Genomic DNA, 22,647 nt, shown 5'->3' with positions numbered 1-22,647 from the left:
TTGCGAGGGCGGCGTTCAAGCCACCACGCAGTGGGATTGTGTACTACAGCTATTTGTGTTGCTCAGGCAGCGATTAGAGTAACCTGCTGATCGCATGCTTCGCACCCCACATGCGAACACAAGCACCCAGGAGATGTTGCTCTCCTAGCTGCCGCTCACTCAGCCTTTATCCCGCTGATGCTTTTCTTGTTTTGCACTGTTCTGCCTTCATATGTCCTTTTTCGTGCTTCTCACAACCTACGCAGACCTTCGCCCTCCGTGCTTTTTAAAAAAATACTCCCTTGCTAGAGCATACATGTATAGCAACGCTTCTACCCCCCCCCCTTTGTATGGGGGAAACGATGTTCATGACCTTTTTGTTTGCTCTCTGAGCACATGCGTTCACCTATTTTCTCTTTTCCTCATGCAGGTGAAACGAGCAGAAAACGAATGCAAATCGAAAGCTTATCGGGGATAGAGTTGTAAGAGCACGGAGGAAACAATCCAACACAGTGGGAGGTGAAAATACTCCTGTCGATGTGTTCGCGGCTACTTCCCACAAGTGCGGAGACTGAAGGGTACAGAGCTCTGAACCCCCTTTCCCTGTTCTCCATGCATGGCGTCAGCGTGCCGCGCTCTCTACGTAGCGCTCGCATCTTTCCACTTGAGTCCAGCTTACATGGGTTTCTGGTGCGGCATCTGCTTTTTGTGGAGCCATTCATATGCGCAAGAGCGTGTACGTGTGTTGACAAGAAGAGGGGTGGAGGGCTGGTTCACATGCTCGAAAGGGTTTCGAGGCACCATGTGCATTCTTCATGCTCACGCCAGCTGTTTCTCTCCGTTGTATTTCGCAATTCCTTTACATGTTCCACAGAGTCCACTCCCCTCACTCAAGCGGAAAATAAAGACGGGCTACTTCTCGACGTCGTAGATGATTTGATACCCACTGGCTCGTCTGGCTTAGCCATCTCTTCCCTACAGCGTTACGCGTTTCTCCTGACCGGCCTCTCTGCAGCACCCATAAGAAGGGGGAAGCACAGTACAAGCAGGGGATAGCACGACCTCTGGCGTTCAAGCAAGACAAAACATCAGGATTGGTCCCTCAGTACTTGCGCTGATCGACGAGCAGATGACGGCACTGCGTCACGTTGCTCCCCCTACAGTGTCCGATTGTTACCATTAGACTACCGCTCTTCTTTTTCTTCACTTCAAAGCCTCTGGGGCTTCTCCTCCCCGCTACCACCTCCAGAGGGCAAAGAAGGACAGTCCGCGGCGCACTCCTTTGAAGTAGCGGCCGTGTGTGTCTCTTCCTCCGTGCCAATAATGCTCAATAGAGTTAGTGATGTCTTGACACCGTGGACGGCCCCGCGCATTCTCCAAATTATGGAGGCGACCTCGGCGTCTCGCAACACGGGCGGCGCCGCTTCTAGCGGCGGACTATCCACGGATGGTGCGGCGGATATGGAAAGTCTTCTGCGACTCGCGAGCCAGCTGCCGGACGTTGCGGGACGTGTAATGGCCGCACCACTGTTTGCGCAACGACCGCTGGTGGAGTCGTATAATAGCTCAGTATCTCTCACCACAGCGACACCTGGGGTGCCATCCGATGGGGTGTCATTGACATCCATAACATATGAGGATGCACGGTATATGTGTACCACCGCGTTAGCGGTGCGCCGGTGCGCGTGGAGGGCGGAGTCATCGAACGACGATGAGCCATCGACGGCCAATGTGAAGGCTTGTCGCTCGCTTCCCCACACCGAGCCTCAAATAGCAGCGGCTGAGCTGGAGGAGGTGGGGTTTGCCGCGGAGTTCTCGGAGCCTTGCATTTGCGGTTCCTTCCCGGACGCCGCCGCGGCGCTACGTCATGTTCTTCCCGGGGCTGACGCTGGGGTCTCATCGGAGAGTGGTGGGGCTCCTGTCCAGAGTGCGAGCAGGCGTGGTGCACCCGACTTATTTCAAGGCACTCTACGCTCCATTTTGAGACCACCTTCTGTGCCGCGCGCACCCCCTCTGGTGAAGACCGCATCCTCTCCGAGTTCTATTCACGGTGGCACTTCAACTACCTCACACCGCCTACATCTTGTTCAACCGTCGCCCTCAGTGGCATCGGCAAAGCTGCAGTCGCTCGTGCTAGATACTACTCCACCTCCGTCGCTACTGCCAATTGAGGTCCGCGGCCCTCCGGGTCACCGAGTGTTTGACGGGGGCTGTGTTGCGTACAGCTTCTCTGCGAATGAGAAGGAGGAGTTGCTGGACTCCTTGTGCGCCGAGCTACCTCCGCTCCGAGTGTTCAGCAGGGTTGAAGTAGAGGCCCGCTGTCGGCCGGGAGGTCTAAACTATGATCAGGCTTCCGCACCACTGTCTGCTGCGGCAGGGCCAGCCACCGTAACCACCGGGCATGTTTCTCGCGACGGTCTCCCACCATCCACCGACCGAGGGGCACCTGGTAGTCGGGTCGACAATGACGACGGCTGGAGCACCTCTACTGGGTGGAGCAGTCGTAGCAGCAGCGAGCCTCGCAGAAGCACAGACAATGGCAAGGCAAAGGAGAAGGCATCAAAGAGCATGAAAAGGTTTGATACGGTCAACGATGAGACGAGACCAGAGAGCCGCGCGGTCGCCCCTGACATGAATAGGCCCACTTCTGAGGTCGCACCGGCGACTCATCCGCCCGGTACTGCCAGCACTACTCGCACGTGGGTCAACGACGACGACGACCTAGTTCTCGAGAACGGCCACATCACCATACGGAAGAAGAAGATGCGGCCTGTCAGGGATCTATCAGCTACGCGTCCCTTGCCGACGGTTGTGAGTGGTTCTCTCGTGAATCCGTCATTGATGACCACTGTGGTGAGTGCGGCCTCTGCCGACCAGCGGCACTTCACTTCCTCCGCAACCCATGGCGCTGACTATGAGGTCGCGACGGGTGACGACACTGCAGAGGACAGTGCACCGCACGGAAAGACGTGCGTCGCCGGCGCGAAGCGCAGCCGCGACTCTACGGCGGCTTCCGCTCCAGCAGACAACCAAGCCACCGCCAGGCCGCTCGAGCCACCCCAAAAGATGAAGAGCACAGGGGTGGCAACAGAGCTGAAGCGCAGCACCGCTCCGGCAGCAACCTCGGACGAGGTTTCGATGGCGTCGCTACCCATCAACACGAAGAGCGTGGTGCGCTTGTCACAGGAAGAGGTGCTGGAGTTTATTGAGAGCTTGCGCGTGTCCGAAACACTGCGACGTGCCTTGTTAGTAGGCGTGGCAGCAACATCAGTAGCTGAAGGGGCGCCAGTGAACAGCCCAGGTACGGTGAGCGAGGTGCAGAGCGAGAAGGATGGGAGCCTTGAGGAGCATTAGAGGGTAGTCTCTTGGGTTCCGACAGAAGGGTTTATGTGCTTGTACGAGTGCACACTGTTCGCTTTCCGTCACCTTCCTGCCTTACCGGCCCCACGTTTTCTTTCGTTTTTTTTTTGCCCTTTGGTAGCGGCACTGGGCATCTTTTGACGCAGATGGTCGCCATACTCCCCCGGGATCTTTGCTTCTGCCACTCGCTGCTCCCTTGCTCCCTTCGCCGCTGTCGTGGTCGATGATGGGGGCTGCTACTGCCGATGCGGTTGCGCCACCTTTCTGTGTCTGGCAACGGCTGGCAACGTGCCGCCGTCTACTGCATTAGTGTGTATTACATGTGTCACTTGCACTGTGCAGTTCAAGGGCGCATGTCTGGACGAAGAAAAAATCACTGAGAGCACAGTTCATCTATCGCTATCTAAGCGCGACTTTTGCGTGCACCTTTCGTGTCCTTTTCATCATCTTCTGTGGCGACAGTATAGCGGCGGGGTAAAGTAGCCGTTGCTGGTGTGCATAGCTAGGCTGCGAGCTCACCGTAGCGCTGCAGCGCTGGCGTATCGTGTCGAGTAGGTCTGTTCTTTTACGTGTGAGCTGTCTTTCACTATTGGGCGACGATGTCCCTCTCCACCTCACTCTCTGCATCTCAGCTTCTCTTTTGCCCCCTCCTTCGCAACTCTTCTTTCCTGTAAACGCACACATGCGCACCTCTATTGCTTCCGCTTTCTCAACTGTACTCCTCCCTCACGCGAGTTTTTTTTTCTTCCTCTCCGCTCTCTTTGCGTGTGTGCGTGCGGGTCATCACTGCATGGCCGGCTTTGCGCTGCTTTAAAAGCCTCCCCCCTTCTCTCTTTCTCGTGACAGTACTCAATGAGCAGTAGTATTTGGGCTCTGGCCACGGCGGCCACCTCACCTGCAGATTTTCCGTCTGGGGATGAGATGGAACAGCTGATGTGCTGTAGCCTCGAAGAGAACACGTATAGCATGCAGGGATTTTGGTTGTGGCAGTCTAATTTTATTCAGCTGCGCCGCCGCCGTGAGCAGCGTCGACGCCGGCCCCGCAATGACACTGCGTCGTCGACGGAGGAGAGCAGTGAACAAAGCTCTCTAACTCCCAGTCAGACTGAGGCAGTCTCGCTGCAACGGGCCAATGAAATTCGCGAGTACATTTCTGCTGTTCTCCACGCCACCGGATACCCCTATCGATCAGCTTCCACTACTGACAGCGCCCCGGAAGGTGCTGACGGCCCTACTCTGGCCCCAGTGACCGATGCCGAGGCGCTAGCGACGAGTTCCGGGCTTATGTTAGCTTCGCTTTCTCCTGCCGTGGCAGATCCCGCCGAGGTGTCCGGTGAGCCGCCACGGAAGACTAACCGCAGTGAAGGGACTGGCCCCACTGGACACACCCCTGCAGTGGCGAAGAGCGCCCTCGCAAAGATAGTGGCCAAGGCCAAGGCCCAGCATCGCGATCTCGTCAAGCATGCTCCGGTGGTAGCCGCGACCGTGCCCACAAGGCGGACCCAACCGGACGAGACCCGAGGCCAGCCTGGCGTGAGTCGTAAACGGGTTCAATTCGCTGATGAGTCTCCTCTGGCGAACAACTCGCAGCTGTCGCGTGGCCACCAGATCCGCAATGACAACGGCGACAGTGATGATGAGTTCACAATTCAGCTTCCAGGGCACAAGGGTCCGCGAGCGTCAGCGGACGCAGACGAGAGCGGTGGGCGCGATGCCGACGCTGTGACAGGCGTTGCCGGCAGTGCCGATACGGTTGCTGCCAAGCACCCGTCGCAGATGACTCGCGCGGAGTTTCTCAGCCAGTTTAAGCGAGCCCCACGTCGTGGCGAGGTGGGGCAAACTGCTGAGGAGATCGCGGCTGCAGAGAAACTGGGCTATGTCATGTCCGGCTCCCGCTCCGTGGCATCTCGCATGTATGTGGATCGCATCCAGCGGCAGCTGCATGAACACGAGGCGGCGAAGCTGCAGCAGCAGTTCCGCAAGGTCGAAGATGAACGTATGGACGACCAACTGGTGCTTGAACTTGCACAGCTCATCAACGGCAGAAAGGAAAGCTGAGGTGGTGCCGTCCTGCCGGACACCCACTTCCTTATTCACTGAGGTAAAACGGGAGCTACGAAGAGCAGTGTCGCCCCCCCTTACCCGAGGTGTGTAGATGATAGTTGTCGGCTAACCTTTGAATGCTCCGTGTCGCTTTCGTACTCTCAAAACGGCCATTCAGCGCTTGTAGTGCGTTGCGCCACCGCCGCCTGCCTCGATGCCTACTGGAGAAGGAAAAACCAGACCGAGCAGAAGCCGCTCAGAAAGTTTTACAAAGCAGAAAAGCCCAGGGTGACACTATTACTGGAAGATGGGGGTGGGGGAGGGAGAGAGTGGAGGAGGATACTCTGAAGAGGACAAACCACATTGTAACGTAGCAGAAAGCTTCGATCGTGTTAGTGACAATGCGTATCCCACACGGTGTTGCACCGTGTGTGAGTAAAATATGGATGTGTTGGTTGTGCTTTTCATACGCTCTGCCCTCTGCGGCTTCTTCTGCATGCCATCGGTTTGCTATTTCATCCACATTACGCACGTCCCTGTTGTGCCTCCGCTGCGGTTCTCCTTCAGCGTATCCAGCGTTTTATACAGTCGAAGAAGGATGCTTCAAGAGCGCACAGAAACAAGCAAACAGTGACCAAGGAAAAGGGTCAGGCGCCAGCCGCTGCTGCTGCTGCTGCCCTCTTCTCCCTATTTTGTTCTTTGGCTGTTCGCCTCTCTCTTTCGCACGCATCTACCCCCTTCTTGATGACTCCCCTCCCCCCACCCACACAGACGTCAGCAGACACACAGGCCTGCATAGCCACGCGAAGCAGTCACTCGCGAAGCCAAGAAAGGATCAAGGAACTTTAGTCAGCGCAATGCCGCGCAACTTGAATGACGCGTCCTCACTCAGTGTGGCAACGTTGCCACGCAAAGCTGTCGCGATAGGGTTTGGGACAAAGCTTATCATTGGTCGGTATCCCCTTGGCGATGACACAACACCGTCGCCACACAATTCCGTCATGGTCGATGACGGGCAGATCGTGCGCGCGGTGGCTTTCTTGCAAATCCCTGATGGCCCTCTGTGCGTTCTGAGCGCAGGGGACAAGAAGTTTATCAACGTGTACAATGTGTCGTCGAGGAAGCAGAACAACCCGAATGCACTTCAGAACTCATCGGACGAAGACGATGACGAGGGCAGGACGGACACCGCAGACCTCATGGGCAGCGAGGCGCGCAGGAAGTCTACGACAAACGCAGGGCCGGCGTCGTTCAAGAAGAGCCAGCTAGCCAAGGCAGAGTATTGGAAGCCGTCGTACCAGTACGGGCCGCACACGAAGCGCATCACCTCGCTGGCTACCTGCTCGGAGGGGACAATTGTGTATGCCGACAAGTTTGGCGAGGTTTACCGCATTCGCTTGAGCTGGTCACCATCGCACACGATCGAAGTGGACGGTGACGCAACGAAGCCCGCTGTGTTTCTGTTGCAGCACTTCAGTACAATTTCCACCCTCTACCTCACTGCGCCCGTGCCGCGAATCGAACCGGTGGCGGCCTCCGAGGAGCGCAGCGGTGTGGCGTGCCGTCGCTTGTTCACGTGCGACAAGGATTGCCACGTGCGTGTCAGTCGTTACCCTGAGACATATGTGGTGGATCAGTTTCTGTGGACGCACAGCGCCGTGCAGTCACCCGTCACGTGCGTGGCCGAGATCGCCTGCGCAGAGGATGCGGCGCTGTACGGCTCCTCGTACCATTACGGTGCATCCTGCGTCAAGAGGCCCAACAAGTCGCTGAGCGCACCGTATTCGTACTACGCGACTGGCACCCACGCCGGCGACGTGTGCTTCTGGGCTGCCAAGAACAACGTCCCGGTGGAGAGCAACAGCGAGACGTTTCACCTGATCAGCACTTTCCATCCTCGCGCCCCAGGTGGCCAACCGGAGAACTTCGGCCCCGTCGTAGGGATGACGGTGCTCACAAGCAGTATAGATAGCTTTGGTAACCCGCGCCACCCGCGCGACTGCCCGCGCGGCGTCCTCATCGCGTATGAGCGGAGCAGCGAGATCTTCTTTGTGCCCATCTTTGACAACGTGGGTACCTACGCTATGCATCCGGCAATGGTGTCCGCCACCCGCACGCCACTGGACGCTAGGCCCGTAGCCATGGTAAGCAGCAACGAGACCACTGGGTTTGTACTGAAACGCAACGGCCGCGTGTCATTTCTGCACCTGTGCGTCGTGGCGTCCCCCACGACGGAGTTGCCCAAGACATGCAGCTTCAATGCCAATATCCCTGTGGAGGTGCAGGAGCTGCCTATACGAGTGCCGTACCTGGAGGAACGCATCAAGGCCATCATGTGCGGCCCCGCTGCCGAGGAAGGAACAGCTCCCGCAGCAGCAGGGGATGATAAGTTATCTGAGCTGGAGGCGCTCGACTTGTGCGCTTCATGGCGCTACGAGGCTGTTGACCCCCGCACGCGGCGGCAGCGCAACGACGAGGTCGACGGCGACGACGACTCCAGCGAAGGCGGCGGCGATGAAGGTGGAGAGGCTTTCTCTTCTCCGAGAAAGGGCAACGACAAGAAGAAGGCGCGGGTAGAGGCGTAGCACACGCACTGGCGCATGCGTACGCGGCTACACTTTTTGCCCTTTCTGTTTCCCTCGTTTATTTCGGTAAGTTACGACTGTCCTGACTCACTTTCTTTTGCTGCTTTCTTTTCCTCGCACTGAAGTCTTCGTGCCGTCGCTTTCGCGTGGCGTGTATTGTGGACGTGCGCCGTGATTATTTCGCGTTTCTCATCAGGAGACAGCGTCGCCCTGAAGCACAGGCCCCACGAGCTGGACGCGCGGGCACTATGCGCACACGCTGCCGGGCCCAGCTGGCATGGTGTATCACACCCCCACAAGGCATGCGGTGGTCAGAGGGGCAAGGTCGCTGGGCAGGGCAGGTGCGGAGGGATCCATATCGATCAGCCTCACAGTGGATGTGCGCGGCGTCTCCTACGTCCGACCGGACGGGCTGGCGCAGCACGGATGCCGGCGGCGTGGCGGGAGCACCGCGGACTGCACCATGGAGCCCTCCAGACTCCGATGTGAGGCGTCACCAGGCGATGTCATGGTGTGCGGAGGGGGTGCAGGGTCGCCGAGGGCGCTGACCTGCAGCTGTCCCACTTCCTCCCTGGGCACATCCAGCGTGCACCTAGCCCGCTTCCTGTTGCCGCCGCGACAGGCGCGGCCGCCTTCGCCCTCGAGCAGGACCCTGGACGCGGCCCGCTTGGATCGAGGCGTGCAGTCCGCCCAGGCCCGTGTGGCGCCGACCGTGCGGCATGCATGTGAGGGAAGGACGTGAAGCGTCTGTGGGGCGCATGGCCCAATTTGACTGCTGGGTGGCTCCTCCTCGACGACCGAGGCCTCAGCCGTGGCGCCGCTGGGGGTATGCGCGGGGCGTGGTGGTGTGCGACTCTGATTGCGGACGAGTTTGGCTGCTGGGATGGACGCGTTGACGAGAAGACGATTTTTTTGGGGGGTGATTTATCTCGCAGAGCACGCCTGGAAGAAAGTCTGCCCGGTGTCGCGTCGTACCGCCCGGAACACGTTTACTCAGCTGCCGTTTCTTCTTTTTTTTCTGTTGTCCCCGCCTGGCGCAGTTTTGCTTCACCTCTCTAATGGCGACAGTGGTGTGCAAGGCGCGGCCAACGGGTGCCAATTTCGGCACGTCCTGTTCTCGTTGACTTTGCTGCATCTCTCCTCAATTTGTCGCGCTTTTGATCGCCGCTTTTTTCGGCATGTACTGTTGTTCAGAGCTCCAGTCACCTAGAAAGCGCAGTGGGCGCGTGCGTCAGTACACTGGCGTAAACAGAGGAGTATCCAGCTTGGCTGATCGAGTCACGTGCCGTTAACGAGGGGGAGGGGGAGGTGAGGGAACAGCCAAAGGTAACCTGCGTGGGCGAAGTCGACACGCTAACACGAGTCGTGATACCTTTTTTCTTGTGCATTGGGTGCAGCGAGAGAGGAACAAAGCGCTGTGGCAGATCACGGACGTGTCTACCAATAAGTGGAGGCATAAAAGAGGATATGGCAGCCGTATCTCGCGGGTATACCGAAACGAGAACGAACGCTTTGAGCGTATAGGAGCAGCAGTGCACACACTCGCCTTACATAATCTCGGTGTCGGTGGCCAAACATCTTCACGCCAGTCTCCTTAACGGATGCCACACTGCAGCGCGGATGATGTTTCCATTTCTTCTGTGTTTATGTGTGTGCGCTGTGAAGATGAGCTCTGTTGTTTCTTCCCTATCGAGAGGCACCTACTCTGCCCTTTCCTCTCTCACGACTCCAAGAGGGATGTGTGCGTGTGCGCGAGGCCTTCTGCGCAGTGTCGCATTTCCACCCACGCCTTCAGCTTTGAGTTAAAAAGAGGAGAGTGAGGAACGGTGCGCTTTGCACGCACTTTTCCCCATCGCTGTACAGCAAGGAGGAGGGACGCGCGCCCCTGCCTGTCCCGTCTCCATCGTTCTGCCAGGTTCCTTCGCTCCTTCGTTTGTTCTGTGCTCCGCCCCACTTCTCTTTGGTGCTTTTTTACCGCCTCTCTTTTAATTTCTTTTTTTTTTCGTGGTTCCCTTTCGCTGATCGTTGCACCACCATTGCCCGTCAGCGATCCACATACACCGACTACCTCCAACCCGCGCCGATAGGCAAACTGGTCGCTTTGCTTTGCTGTCCACCTCTCATTACTGGCTTTAGCACACCCGCGTCCTGACGAATTTTTATTTCTTGCCTTTTGCCGTCTGTGGTGAGTAGTGGAGGATGCTCCTTTCGGCCCTCTAAAAATGGGACAATCACTTAATCCTCTGCGCACTCATGATGAGGTGCCCGATGATATCAAGGCAGTTATTCCGCCTGTTGAGTACCCGGTAGCCCCAGCGGAAAGCCGCCCCCACGACCGTGAGCTTTGCGAGGACTGTAGAGAGTACTTTGGGTGGTTCTGCTCAAGTACGAACTGCGACTGGTGCGGTCGTCAGCTGTGCACTCGGTGCTGCCCCAACCGCCACCTCCTCGGGGGCCATCCGGGATGTAAAGAGTGCACGAGGAAAGCGTTTTGCATCCGTCGCGAGGCGATGCTCGAGGATCACCTCAAGAACGCTCGACTCCCACTGCAATACCCACGTGATAGGAGTGTGGAGGGCGCGTCCATATCCACCGCATCCGGTTCTACAGAGAGAGGCATCAATGCGCTTAAGCAGTAGAAGTCCCCACCTTCTGCCTAGGAGCCCAAGTAGTCGTACGGAGGGACATGTGGGGAGGAGGGGGGGGGGCTGTGCAGTGCCTCTCTCTTTCACTGGATGTGTGCCGGTGAAATCTTGTGGGGAATGAAGGAATGGAAAGAAGATATGCGCGTGTTTTTTTCTCTGTGCAAAACGTCTCAGGGTACCATCTCTGTCGTTGTTGGTGCCTATTCCCGTGAATCTTGTCTCAGGTCTCGGATAGCTCTTCACCTCTGTATCCTGATGCGAGATTTTCAGCATCTGCACCAACCGAGCGAGACGGCGCGTGAGCACCCCCAAGTCTTCTTGAGCTCTCGACGAACGGAGAGTCCAACGACGGTACGCGAACGTGTAGAGGTGTGCTGGTGACTGTTCTGGTCCACAGTGTTTTTATGTCCTCCCCCTCCCTTCAGGTTTTTCGCTTTTGTCTACACCGCAGTCCCTCTGCAGGACCGCAATAGGCTTCATGCTCGCCGGAGCTGTTGGTGCTGGTGACGATGGGCGGCAGTCTGACTCTTTTTTCCTTTGCCCATCCCGCAATGCTTTCAGCGCTCCCCCGTGAGCGGCTTTTTTTTTCATTGCAAGCACCGCTGTACTCCGGTGTCAAGCCACACCCCCGCGCGCGGTCTCCCAGGGTTCGGCACCCATCCCCCCTCCCTTCTCTGTGGGGAAGCCCGACAGCCTCCCCTCTCCCTGCCCAGTGCCGCGCCGCTTCTGGTGGTGACAGGGGGTCCAGCGCCCACGACGCAGGGATGTCAGGGCGGTGTATCGCTGCTGATGTCGGCGGCCGGGTCCTGGACGGCGCTGCATCGGAGCGGCCTGCGACCAGGAGCATGTTTGCGCCACCCGTATGGTGGGCGGGGTGCCGGCGCGATGTGGGGGCGTGGGGTGGGCGTGGAGTGGGGCAGGGGCCGTGTCGGGGTGGCTGGGCCGGCGCATTGCTGTGGCGCGTGTCTCGCCCAGCTTCGCGCGACGCAATGGGCCTGCGACAGGCCGTGGAAGAGGGGGCCGGGTGCAGAGCGGAGTTTGAGCTTGTTTTGCATAGGAGAAAAGGGGCATGTTAAACCAAAGAAACGCCCTACAATGCAGCCGCTTAACAGAGAGAGATGCAACGATGAGGCAAAAGCCACGAAGACACGAATCAGAGGTCTGGTAACGCCCGCATTCTATTTTGTATGAGCCAGGCGCAAAGATGGGATGCGTATATCCCTCACCGGCACGCACAATGCTAGCCAGAGGACGCAGCTTTTTTTTTTTCTACTGCTGCCCTGCTCATTCTCTCCGGATGCGAGGAGGAGGAGAGACACTGTGCGCGAGGGGTGCAGCGAACACGACTGACATGCTTTCTCCGCTCTAGTCTTCCAAGAAAACACACAGGAGCAGAGCACAAACGTACCGCGTGATGCGCAGGATTAGGGGGAGAGGGCGTGGGGGCAGCGCGGCAGCTTCATTCACACTGAAGTAGCCTGCGTTCATTTTTTTCAATTGCCTTTGCCTTTTCCTTTGGCTCTCTCTCTGCCTTACCTTTCATCTGTGCCTGTGCCACTCTTTAGGGACAATGTGCATGCGCTGGAACGCGAGCTGTGGGCGCTAAGTGTGTTGCAGATTTCTCTTTGCTCCTCCCTTCTCTGCTCTCTACGGAAAATAAGTTGGGTGGCGCACGGTAAACCATTCAGATCGCAGATGCTTTGCTTTCATTTACGAAGGTGCGTTCCTCCACATAGACCCACATGCCAAACACACGATGATGAGAATACTGTCGCGATTCCTGCAGCGACGACGTATTACCGAGGGGGACGACGCAGGTCTTCTCCGCCGGCTCTCTTTGTGTGCCTCCAACCTGCATGAAGGGCGGCGTCATCATGTAGATGTACCGCTTGCTGCTCGCGGCGCATCCGGGACTCATTCGAAGTACGAGGTGATCAGTGATCCTTCGAGTGCCGTCGAAGTTCGAGTGTGGTGCAAAGGTGTGGAGGTGGAGCGAACCGCGAACGAGCAGCTCCATCGCATATCTCGCATGAGCCCGCACATCATTCCAGCACCTGTGGCCGTCATGCCAGACGTGCACGCGGGGATCGGGTGCACCGTCGGGTTGGTCTTGCCCACCGTGCACGCGATAATACCGGCGTGTGTCGGTGTGGACATTGGGTGCGGCATGATCGCCGTGGAGACCTCCCTCACTGCAGAGGATCTTCCGAACACACTGGAAGACCTGCGACTGTCAATTGAGCTGGCGGTGCCACATGGACGCACTCATGGAGGTTGTAGCGCCGCGGACGCCGGCAGCTGGCGCAATGGTGTTCCAGCGAACGTGCAGCAGGTGTGGAAGAAGCACCTCGCTGACGACTTTCAGGAGCTGTGTCGCCGATACGCACAGGTGGAGAATACAAATAACCTCAACCACCTAGGCACACTCGGCACCGGAAACCATTTTATTGAACTGTGCCTCGACGACCAGCAGCCGCACAAGCACGTGTGGGTGATGCTGCACTCCGGCTCGCGCGGTGTGGGCAACCGCATTGGGTCTGTCTTCATTGGACTGGCAAAGAAAGACATGGAGGCGCGCATGATTCACCTCCCTGATGCCGACCTCGCCTACCTCGACGAAGGCACGGCGCACTTCAGCGACTACACCTTTGCGGTGGAGTGGGCTCAGACGTACGCGTGGTGGAATCGCCAACTTATGCTCGACGCTGTACTGGCAGCCATGCGAGAGTGCATCGTAACCCCATTCACAACGGTGCAAGCAGCCGTGAATTGCCACCACAACTACGTGGAGCGCATTCGTATTCCCATTCGAGAACAGCGACAAGAGGACCATGCCGCGAGCACACCAGGCCAGGAGACGTTCCGCGAGCAAGATGTGTGGCTTACTCGCAAGGGCGCTACTTCTGCGCGTATGGGTGAACTCGCCGTGATTCCTGGGTCCATGGGGGCCTGCAGCTACATTGTACGAGGAAAGGGCAACGCGGCAAGCTACTGCTCCTGCTCGCACGGTGCTGGGCGGCGCTACAGCCGCGGCGAGGCGCGCCGGCGGTTCACTCTGGCGGACCATGAAACTGCTACTCTGGGCATCGAGTGCCGCAAAGACATCGGCGTACTGGACGAGACACCCGCCGCTTACAAGAGCATTGACGCTGTCCTGGCTGCTCAGGACGACCTCGTAGAGGTGGTCACCGAGTTGCGGCAAGTGCTATGTGTGAAAGGGTGAGGAATGCCGCGCGCCCCTTTCCCCTTTTCACCGCACCTACGCCAACAAACAGAGTGACAAGCACCCACCCTCGCGTACGAGCAAAAGGGAAAGTGTGCAGCAGCCGCGTGCCTTTGACCGTTTTCAAGCACTTTCCTTTTATTTTCACTTCTTCCTTTTTTCCCCTGATGAAGGGCCCACCCCCGCGCGCGGTCTCCCAGGATCCGGCACCCACCCCCACCTCCCCTCTCTCTGTGGGGAAGCCCGGCAGCCCCCGCCCTCTCCTTGCCCAATGCCGCGCCGCTTCTGGTGGTGACAAGGGGTCCAGCGCCCACGACGCAGGGATGTCAGGGCGGTGTATCGCTGCTGATGTCGGCGGCCGGGTCCTGGACGGCGCTGCATCGGAGCGGCCTGCGACTAGGAGCATGTTTGCGCCACCCGTATGGTGGGCGGGGTGCCGGCGCGATGTGGGGGCGTGGGGTGGGTGTGGAGTGGGGCAGGGGCCGTGTCGGGGTGGCTGGGCCGGCGCATTGCTGTGGCGCGTGTCTCGCCCAGCTTCGCGCGACGCAATGGGCCTGCGACAGGCCGTGGAAGAGGGGGCCGGGTGCAGAGCGGAGTTTGAGCTCGTCTGCTGTATGATGGCGGATGGAGAGGCTTTGAATGGAACCCCCCTTTCTTCCTTTTCTCGTTTCAGCTTATGATGTCTGAGCACTTCTGCTGTTTTCAGGTATTTTTCACACACGGTTGTTCTTTTCACTCACATGCGTGGAGGTGGAAAGGCGAGAAGGGCCTGCTAGCCGTGTCTCTCCATCTGACGGCCGAACGGTTCGTCCTAGGCGACGAGGATTTAGCTGTGGCGCAGTAGACGTTGGTGAGCTGCGACTTTGTGCATAATCTGGTTGACGTGTTGGGGGGGGGAAGGGAAGGGGAATGGCGATGTTGAAGAGAGAAAGATGGTCATGTGCCTTGCCAAAGACATCAACACGTGTCATTCCTCCTCCTCTTCCTCGTGCGCCCGCTTCTCACATCAGCACGACCATGCACATACGCTGCTGGGCGCTAGCTGCTGTTGCTCGTTTTCTCCCCATGTTTTCTTCCAGAAAGGAATCTACGCTAGCTCTTTGACGACACCGTGTCGGATCTCTAACGCTGCCTTTTTAACCATGGCAACCGCCATCTCCTCTCACCGACGCACAGACCGATACCCCTGTGCCCAATGTATTTCACCTTCATGTACCCGACAACCCGGATCTACATCACTGCCACGCCACGGCCGTGATTGTGACGATGCACGGTGCCGCATATCGTTGCCACAGGATGCGGTCTGCGCGGCACTGTGGTTTGATCGCTTGAGCTGTACTTACTTCATCTCTATGCATTTCTTCATCTTCCTACGCCTGTTTCCCCTCTTGTTGTCTCTGTGTCTCTTCTGATGGCACGTAAACACACACATCGTGCACTGCACACGCTCAGCTCGTCCTTGATTGGACCTCTGCCCTTTTATTCTCTGTCGTGTCTCCGACTGTGTGCGCGTCTAGGCATCTTGACTAGCAGTGAAGTATTACGAACGGCATCCGATGTTTGGCAGAGCACACGCGCCGTACTTTTTAAGCTTTCGCTGTGCTACTTCATCGAACTTGCTGTGCAGCCGTGTCTCACTCGTCTCCATTACTTTGCTCTAGCCGCTTCCCTCATTCTGCACATATAGGGAGAAGCCTCCTCACCCACGCGCGGCGACGCACACGAGGGTTGGTGCTTTCAGAGAGTGCATCCAACGGCTCGTCTCGCACATTGCGGGATCAGTGACGCAGTGTCATTGTTGACATGCCTCTGTCGGTACTGCTTTACTCTTCCCATCCCTCACTTGTCTTTCTGCAGCTGGATAGGAAGCTTTGTAGAGTACCAAGGTAACCGTGTACGACCTCTTCCCTTCCTCCCTCACTCTCGCCAATGAAGCGTCTCCGCCAGGAGGAGGATGTTGTCTCGGCACGCATGGGGGCGCATGATGCTTCTACCGTTGCCTCTGCTGCCCTCAACTCGTCGTCCTCTCCCTACGCGTTGTACTTTGAGGTCATCTTCGGCATCACCTCCCGCCGAAGTGGATCATTGGAGGCGGAGCGGGCGGCACTCATGTCGCGGCTGCTCGGTGCCTCCACCACCACTCTAACCTCAGCAACTCAGACCTTCTCCCAAGCGACCGCCTCGGCGACGACACTTGACGTTGCGACGCTGATGGAAGATGACGTTGCTGTTTGTTTGGGTGGCTTCACAAAGGAGCTGGTGTATCAGCAGCTTCTACATTGCAGTGAGGAGGGCTCCCTTCTGCGTTTGCTTACCGTGGAGCTGGTGGCGAACGATGGCCACACGCTGGTGCTCGCGGCTCCGCAACCGTCAACCATGGGGAGCGACGCAGCCAGCGCCTCACCACTGCTTATGGACGTTTCTGGCGATGACAGGGAATCTGCTGTGCAGGCGGCAGTGACAGGAGATGCCGCCTTTGCCCACCCCGCGGATCTGTTGCTTCTTCGCTGCCAGCCGAGACGACCGCCAGCAAACGTAACCGGGAGGTCCGGGGCTGCTAGCGATAGCGGAGCAGCGTCGGGTGCAGCTTTGGCGACACACCAGGAGTTCATAACGTACAACACATCCCTTTTCACACCCTCGGATGTCGACCTCTGGCGTGAGGCGGTGGAGGGGAACATAACAGTTGTCGTACGCTGGCTAGCGGCGCTAGTGCAGCAGCCACCGGGTCTCGCTCAGCTAGCCTTTCTGGAGGCAGCGGCAGCGTCGTCGTCGCCAAACGCTGGAGGCAGCGCTGGTCACGAGGGCTGGCGGCGCACGCTTCAGTTGCCGATGCTGCTATGTCTTAAACCAGACGTCATGCGCTGCGCCGATGCTAAGACTCTCGACCGACTGCGGCGCACTGTCAGCTTTGCGCTGCGAACCCTACTTGCCGTGTTCCTCCATGTGGAGTCAGCCATGCGCTTGCCGCGCCTGTGCCAGCGGTTGGTGTATCTCTTTCTCTCGTCCCCGCTGTACGTAGACGGAGCTTCGCAGGTGGCGATGCAGCTGGTTGCCACAGACTCAGCCGCGTCGACCCGGCAGTCGATGGTGCATACACTTCACTCCTGCCTGCTGCTGGGGTTGCAGTACGCGAGCGACAGCGCTGCTGTTTCGATGGACAGCTCGCTCGCTACAGCTGAGGTACGGCGGAGTGCTCGGCAAGCCTGCAATGGCTTCGAGCTCGTGCTCGCTCGTCTCTCCCGCGTGTGGCTGCAGCAGTCTCACAGCGGGCGCAGCAAAGAAACCGCGATGGATGTTAGCGGGCCGGAGGAGGCCATCTTCGAGGTGCTCGAGGCGGTGGCTGCCACTGGTGTCCTGAAGGAGGTGCTGCGCTGGCTGCAGTTGGAGGAAGATGTACGACGCTCTCACGACCACCTTGGTGCCAACTGCAGTGGCTCCAGCGATGACATGACGGACACACTCGCAGAGCTCCTTGTTCCGCCCACCCTACATCACATCCAAGAGAGGCGGCACTTGCAAGATTGTGCGGTGGCAGAACAGTTGACAGCTTTGCGGCGTACCTACAACCCGTACCTTAGCCATGAGGTCCAGCAGTTTATCCGCTCCACTGCGTTGGCAGCCTACGCTGAGCTCTACGCCAGTGCCGCTCGCGCGGTGCGACACGTGACGAAGCTGCCTGGTGGCGCGGCAGAACTGTGCCGGGGTCGTGTTGATGGCGTCATAGCGGTGCGCGTGAGCGGCCTGGAGGCTGTGGGGCCGCGGCCTGGCGGGTTGTCGGAGTACTCACTGGCGGAAGTGCAGCACTACGCAGCCTTTGGCCTGCCAGTTGACTTGTGTGTGCGCGGGTCGCGCGAGAGGCGGCACCAAGACGAGATGAAGGCGCTTGTGTCGGCGCTGCAGTTGGCCCAAGTGTCCGACACGGACGCCTCCCTCTTCGCCTATGCCATGGTTCAGCTCACTGGCCAGTGGGTCATCTTTCCATTGGTGCTCACGCACGCAAAGGCTGACAGCCCGTCGAAGGAAGCGGGCAGCAGTGTCTCTACCACCTCTTCTCGAGTGACGGCACACGTGTTGCGCGACGCAGACATGCTGGCAGACTTTATCCTTACGAGCGCCGCGGCTGCGGAGGATGGACAGACGCAGGCATGGATTGTCTTAGGGGCAGAGGGTGCGGGAAATCAGCGACGCAGCTCTCGACGCCGCCGTGCGGCGTTGCTCTCTGCAACCGCCGCACCGCCACCGGAGCGGCTCCTTCCAACCGGCACGCCAGCCATGACGTATCTCGACTGCCTTCGGCGCCTTCATGCCTTGTCGCTAAGTATACGGCAGGCAGAGGCGGGCGTGAGCAGCAAAGGCCGCACCAACAACGCGAATGGTCGCGGCGGCAGCCGCCGCGTAGGCCGGTCGTTTGGCGCGGACGCGGTGTCGGGTCTCTGGACGGAGCACTTCACGGATGGTGCTGTTCCGATGCAGCGTTACGTGTCGTCTCTCACAGCACCAGTCGCTGCTCTACTGTCCGGCACTGGCAGTGGGGTAGATGCCGTCTCATCTTTGAGGTCGTCTGGTTCGAGCGGAAGGCTGCCGGGCGATGGAACGTTCACCTCCCTACAGACCCTTCTGGCCTTGGTGAACGAGGCTGCCGACTTCTCTTCAGCACAGGTCGAAGCGCTCCACTCTCTCAGCGCCGTCACTGGGCTCTCCAGAAATGGCACCGGCGCCGTGGCGCAAGGGAATAGCGGCGTGCCTGTCTCGGTGAGGATGGTCGATGGGTGTACAGGGAGTGGCAAGACTGCCGTCCTCTACGCATCGGCGCTGGTGCGAGGCAAACTACACGCGGCTGCACGTCAGGAGCAGCAGCGCAACGTGCAAGGTAGTCTGAAGCACGCGATGGCGTCGGTCAAGGAGGCTGTCGCTGCGCTGCGTTGCGCCTCCGTGGCGGAGCTCTTTTCCACCTCTGCGGACGTACGCGCCGGGCGAAGCTTGTTGGATGAGGTGAGCCTCGTCGCTGCGGAGGCCCGTCGGCTCTACCAGCAGCTTAATGAGGGGTTCCTATACTGCTCCACACCGCTGCTGCTGCGTCCTGCAGTCGCCACGTCCACCGTTCCGGCCTCAGTTGCCCAGTTTCTCTTCGAGGCTAGCAAGGCGCGCCCAGTCGAGGGGCAGAAGAGGGGGAGGCCGAACGGCTCACGCAACGCACCAGCAGCATGGCAGTTGAGCGAAATCACCTCTCTCGCGGCGCTGGTGAAGGAGTCGCACGCGCGGTCTCTCAACGCTCCTCTCACAACGCAGCTCAACGCCGAACTGCGCCGCCTTCAGATGACCGGCATGTGGAGCGGCGTGTGCCGCACCGCAGTGTCAGTGGCAGTGCCGCTGCTCTCGTTGACTCTGTCTGCGCGTGATGCGACGGATGTGGTGGCCTGTGCGAGTGTGTCCTCTACGCCTGCACAAAGCTGGGCGGAGTTCATCGTGAGCGACTTCTGGCCGGAGAGCGACGTAGCCGCGACCCTCGACCTCGCTGCTGCTGCTGCTGCTGCTCATGACGGAGCCTCTTCGGCGACGTGGGAATCACTGACCGCCATCCCGGAGGAGCGCTATGCGCCAGTCACAATGCCGCCTACCACCCATCTCTCCTCTTTATCTAAGGAGCAGCTGGAGGGATGGCACAGCGTCTACCTTGAGAAGCAGAGCGAGCTAGCGCAGCACACCCACGCCGCCGTTCACGAGTCCGTCAGGTCACTCTTCCAGCTCTTTCTGGATCTGGTGTGGGGTGTAGCCGCCACCTCGCAGAGCACGCGACACACTGTCCTGACCAGCACCCCGATGGAGCTGACGCAGGGGCTGCTGTTGCCGTACCTTTGGTGCTGGCAGCCATCACACATGTGCGTCGACGACATCGACGCAGTGCAGGATGGGTTTTTTGCAATGCTAACCCCTGTCTCCAGTTTCGTCTATTCACTCACCTCTGAAGTACCAGCTTTTCAAGAGCGCCGCCGATCGCATGAGCGCATCGTGCTGGCGTTGCTGCGGTCGCTGCACACCGAGCTAAGGCGCACCGGCGACCTCACCACGACAGTCCTACACGATTCGCTGCGATGCCGCCGTGCTGAGGTGCAAGCGCTTCTGCGGTACACTATCGAGGACGCCCGGGCCCTTTCCAAGGTCACAGAGGAGCTGGCAAACAGCGAAGGTGATGGTGCTCAGCAAGACGGAGGAAGCGGCGAAGCGGCCGAGCCGCTTCAGGGAAGCACCGACTCCACCGTACCGCCCCCGCCGTTTACCGGGCTGGCCTCGTACAGTGCAGTAGAGGTATGGAGCCATGGTGTTTCAATGGACAACTGCGTTGCTGCCGACGCAGCTGCAGCGGTGTTCCTCATGGAGTATCTCTCCAGCTACTTCCCTGCGCGTGGCGACAGCGCGTCAGCGACGACGAAGTCACCCGCACAAATATCGTTCGGTGTCTACACGAGCAACGCGGCCGCGGCGGAGGCGATCTCGGCGGCGCTGTCGCGGTCCGCACTCGCGCCGTCTTCGCATTTTCGGCAGTCAGTGCGGGTGTGGAGGGAGTCACTGGAGGGTGCCGGCAACGAGGCCGTCTCCCGGGATTCCTTCGTGACGGCAACGCCACCAGTGATGGCTACGGCCATGTCTTCCACTAGTCTTGACGAGGTGGAGTGCGAGGTGGAGATAGGCGTTGTGTGCCTCTCCGGCCTGCTCGAGGTAGTGATTGGCGCTTTGCATAAGAGTCGCGACGGTTCCTCTGACACCATCGTCGACGGCGAAAGTCATCGCCCAGAGGCGCGGCATCAGCAGTGGCAGCAGCTTTGGGCAGAGTCGTCTGACGGATCTGCGTCGCTCTTCGTGACGCGCCTGCAGTGGTGGCTGTGGCGGCTGCTGCGACGAGTGCGCCATGGCGTGTTTCTCATCGGCAGCCGCGAGCTGTTCGCCTGCATCCCACTGTTCACCAAGGCTGAGTCTCTGGTGCAGCGTCAGCGGCGCCTATTAGCGCCGAAAAACCATCGCGGGTATTGGCTACCTTCAGAGGTGGGGGCCAGTGTGTTGGCGATGGTGTGCCCAGACCACTTCAAGTGTCGCCGCATCGCCGTTGTGCGGGAGCACGATGACGCTGAAGCTGCCGCAGAGCCGTCACCGGAAGGAGACGAAGAGGACGTGGACGCAGAGGATGAATTTGTGACGGTTGAGGTCCATGGCCCGACTGAGTGCCTCTCGCTTTGCCTGCAGACGTACGACGCGTGCCCCAGCATTTCGCATGCTTGTCTGAGGCCGTGTCACACACAGCAGCGCATCGGGGCTGCCCACCTTGAAGAAAACGTCAGCTTGACGACTGACGACGCCCCCCACGCGTCGTGCCCCTATCCCTGTAGTGCAGTGCTCCCCTGCGGCCACGCGTGTCATCGTGTGTGCAGTGCATCGTGCGAGCCGTGCACCTACGCCGGTCTGACGGAGTTAACGTGCGGTCAGCGAGTGGTGAGCGGGACGGACAGCAACCAGGTGGTGCAGTACGCGTTTTTTCATCACTTCCAGGAGCGTCGCTGCGGGGAGCCGACGGGGTACTGTTGCACCCCGGTCTCTGTCTTGTGTAAGCGCTGCGGCACCCGTTCGATGGTCGCGTGCCACTGTGTCACGGCACAGCTGTCACGCCGCCAGCGCGTCACCGAAGAGGAAGAGACGCGGCAGAATACCGTGGCCAACGACGCCACGTACGTTCTCAAGGAGACGTCGTGTGCTGGGTGCGTGGCGCTCTACAACAAAGTTGCAAAAAAATTTGGGCACGAGCTTCTCGAGATGCCACCGGTGGACCACGCGCAGGATAGTCATCATATCACCGCGGCAGGACACCTGCGCGGCAGCGCAGATGCGGACGACGGCGACGAGGAGGAGGATGGTGAGGCTATGGGCACCGCCCTTCCACGCCATCTCCTCTCAACTGAGGCCCAGACAGAGCTCCGTCGCGAGTTCACCATCGCTAGCAAGAAATCCGAGTTGCTTGTGAGGAAGGAGGCACTGGAGATCAGTAGCGGGCGAGTGACGGAGAAGACGGACTATGAGGTGTACCGTGCGCAGTACGCGGCGTTGAGGGCCACACAGAAGTCGCAGGAGAAGGCCTGGCGAGACGAGTATCACACGATGCTGGACGGCTGGGCTGTTAAGTTGCGGCATGCGCTGGAGGTTCAGACGGCCCTCAGCACCGAGCTGGACACGTTGATGCCACGCCTAGTGGCGGAGGCAACCGAGGAGGCGCATCTGCAGCGGCTACAGTTTGCTGAGTAGAGCACCATAAGTGGAAGGGAAGTGGGATGCCGTGGGACTGTAAGGGTTAAGGTGGGGTGAGGATGTTGGTGGTGTAGCTGGGGAAGGAGAGAGGAAGGCGAGGAAGGTCGCTTGTGTCTAAGCGAGTTGCTCCTGAAATGATGGGCGCGAGGCAGTGGTTGGGTGGGGGCTACTGGACAGGTGCAGAGAGCGGCTGATCTTTCCTCGATCCTCTGCCGCCACCCTCTACCTAGTCGATGTGCATTTGTGCTGGCGCCCCCTTGAAGCAGCGGTGTCTAGGTGAGGCCAAGAGCGTCCGCGATGGAGCGAGAGAGGAGGAGGAGAAGGGAGGTGCCGCTGTGCAGGCGAGCGGTCCAACTCGTGCGCTGTGGTGGGCCTCTTTTTCTCGCTCTTTTCGTTTTTTTTTTTTTTTGCCCTCTTCCCGGGCGGATCGCACTGTGGCTCACACCCACAGACACCTACCACGTTAAGTACGCATATGTCTCTCTCCGGCACACGAGAAGTGATGAGGCGATGCAAA

General features: G+C 59.1%; 6 protein-coding genes across 6 annotated transcripts, besides 3 other annotated features; all 6 read left to right on the top strand.

Annotated features, from left to right (window-relative positions):
- Positions 1–1,302: 1,302 nt before the first annotated feature.
- LPMP_330620 (hypothetical protein) lies at positions 1,303–3,333 on the top strand (the record flags this gene model as incomplete). The annotated part of the gene is made up of 1 exon (XM_010703853.1): positions 1,303–3,333. The coding sequence occupies one exon, from the start codon at positions 1,303–1,305 to the stop codon at positions 3,331–3,333; it is 2,031 nt and encodes a 676-aa protein (XP_010702155.1).
- A 927-nt stretch (positions 3,334–4,260) lies between these two features.
- LPMP_330610 (hypothetical protein) lies at positions 4,261–5,397 on the top strand (the record flags this gene model as incomplete). The annotated part of the gene is made up of 1 exon (XM_010703852.1): positions 4,261–5,397. One exon carries the CDS (start codon positions 4,261–4,263, stop codon positions 5,395–5,397), a length of 1,137 nt encoding a protein of 378 aa, XP_010702154.1.
- An 842-nt stretch (positions 5,398–6,239) lies between these two features.
- LPMP_330600 (hypothetical protein) lies at positions 6,240–7,967 on the top strand (the record flags this gene model as incomplete). Its single annotated transcript, XM_010703851.1, has 1 exon — positions 6,240–7,967. The coding sequence occupies one exon, from the start codon at positions 6,240–6,242 to the stop codon at positions 7,965–7,967; it is 1,728 nt and encodes a 575-aa protein (XP_010702153.1).
- Positions 7,968–8,166: 199 nt separating this feature from the next.
- Positions 8,167–8,860: a repeat region.
- Positions 8,861–10,189: 1,329 nt separating this feature from the next.
- Positions 10,190–10,606, top strand: LPMP_330590 (hypothetical protein; the record flags this gene model as incomplete). Its single annotated transcript, XM_010703850.1, has 1 exon — positions 10,190–10,606. The coding sequence occupies one exon, from the start codon at positions 10,190–10,192 to the stop codon at positions 10,604–10,606; it is 417 nt and encodes a 138-aa protein (XP_010702152.1).
- A 636-nt stretch (positions 10,607–11,242) lies between these two features.
- Positions 11,243–11,689: a repeat region.
- A 1,090-nt stretch (positions 11,690–12,779) lies between these two features.
- Positions 12,780–13,835, top strand: LPMP_330580 (tRNA-splicing ligase, putative; the record flags this gene model as incomplete). Its single annotated transcript, XM_010703849.1, has 1 exon — positions 12,780–13,835. The coding sequence occupies one exon, from the start codon at positions 12,780–12,782 to the stop codon at positions 13,833–13,835; it is 1,056 nt and encodes a 351-aa protein (XP_010702151.1).
- Positions 13,836–14,059: 224 nt separating this feature from the next.
- Positions 14,060–14,718: a repeat region.
- A 1,328-nt stretch (positions 14,719–16,046) lies between these two features.
- LPMP_330570 (hypothetical protein) lies at positions 16,047–22,127 on the top strand (the record flags this gene model as incomplete). Its single annotated transcript, XM_010703848.1, has 1 exon — positions 16,047–22,127. One exon carries the CDS (start codon positions 16,047–16,049, stop codon positions 22,125–22,127), a length of 6,081 nt encoding a protein of 2,026 aa, XP_010702150.1.
- Between the last annotated feature and the right edge of the window lie 520 nt (positions 22,128–22,647).

The sequence above is a fragment of the Leishmania panamensis genome (genome assembly GCF_000755165.1).
Source record: "Leishmania panamensis strain MHOM/PA/94/PSC-1 chromosome 33 sequence".
NCBI lineage: Eukaryota > Euglenozoa > Kinetoplastea > Trypanosomatida > Trypanosomatidae > Leishmania > Leishmania panamensis.
The sequence above is the reverse complement of the archived record's forward strand: the minus strand, read 5'-3'. Positions and strand labels throughout refer to the sequence as shown.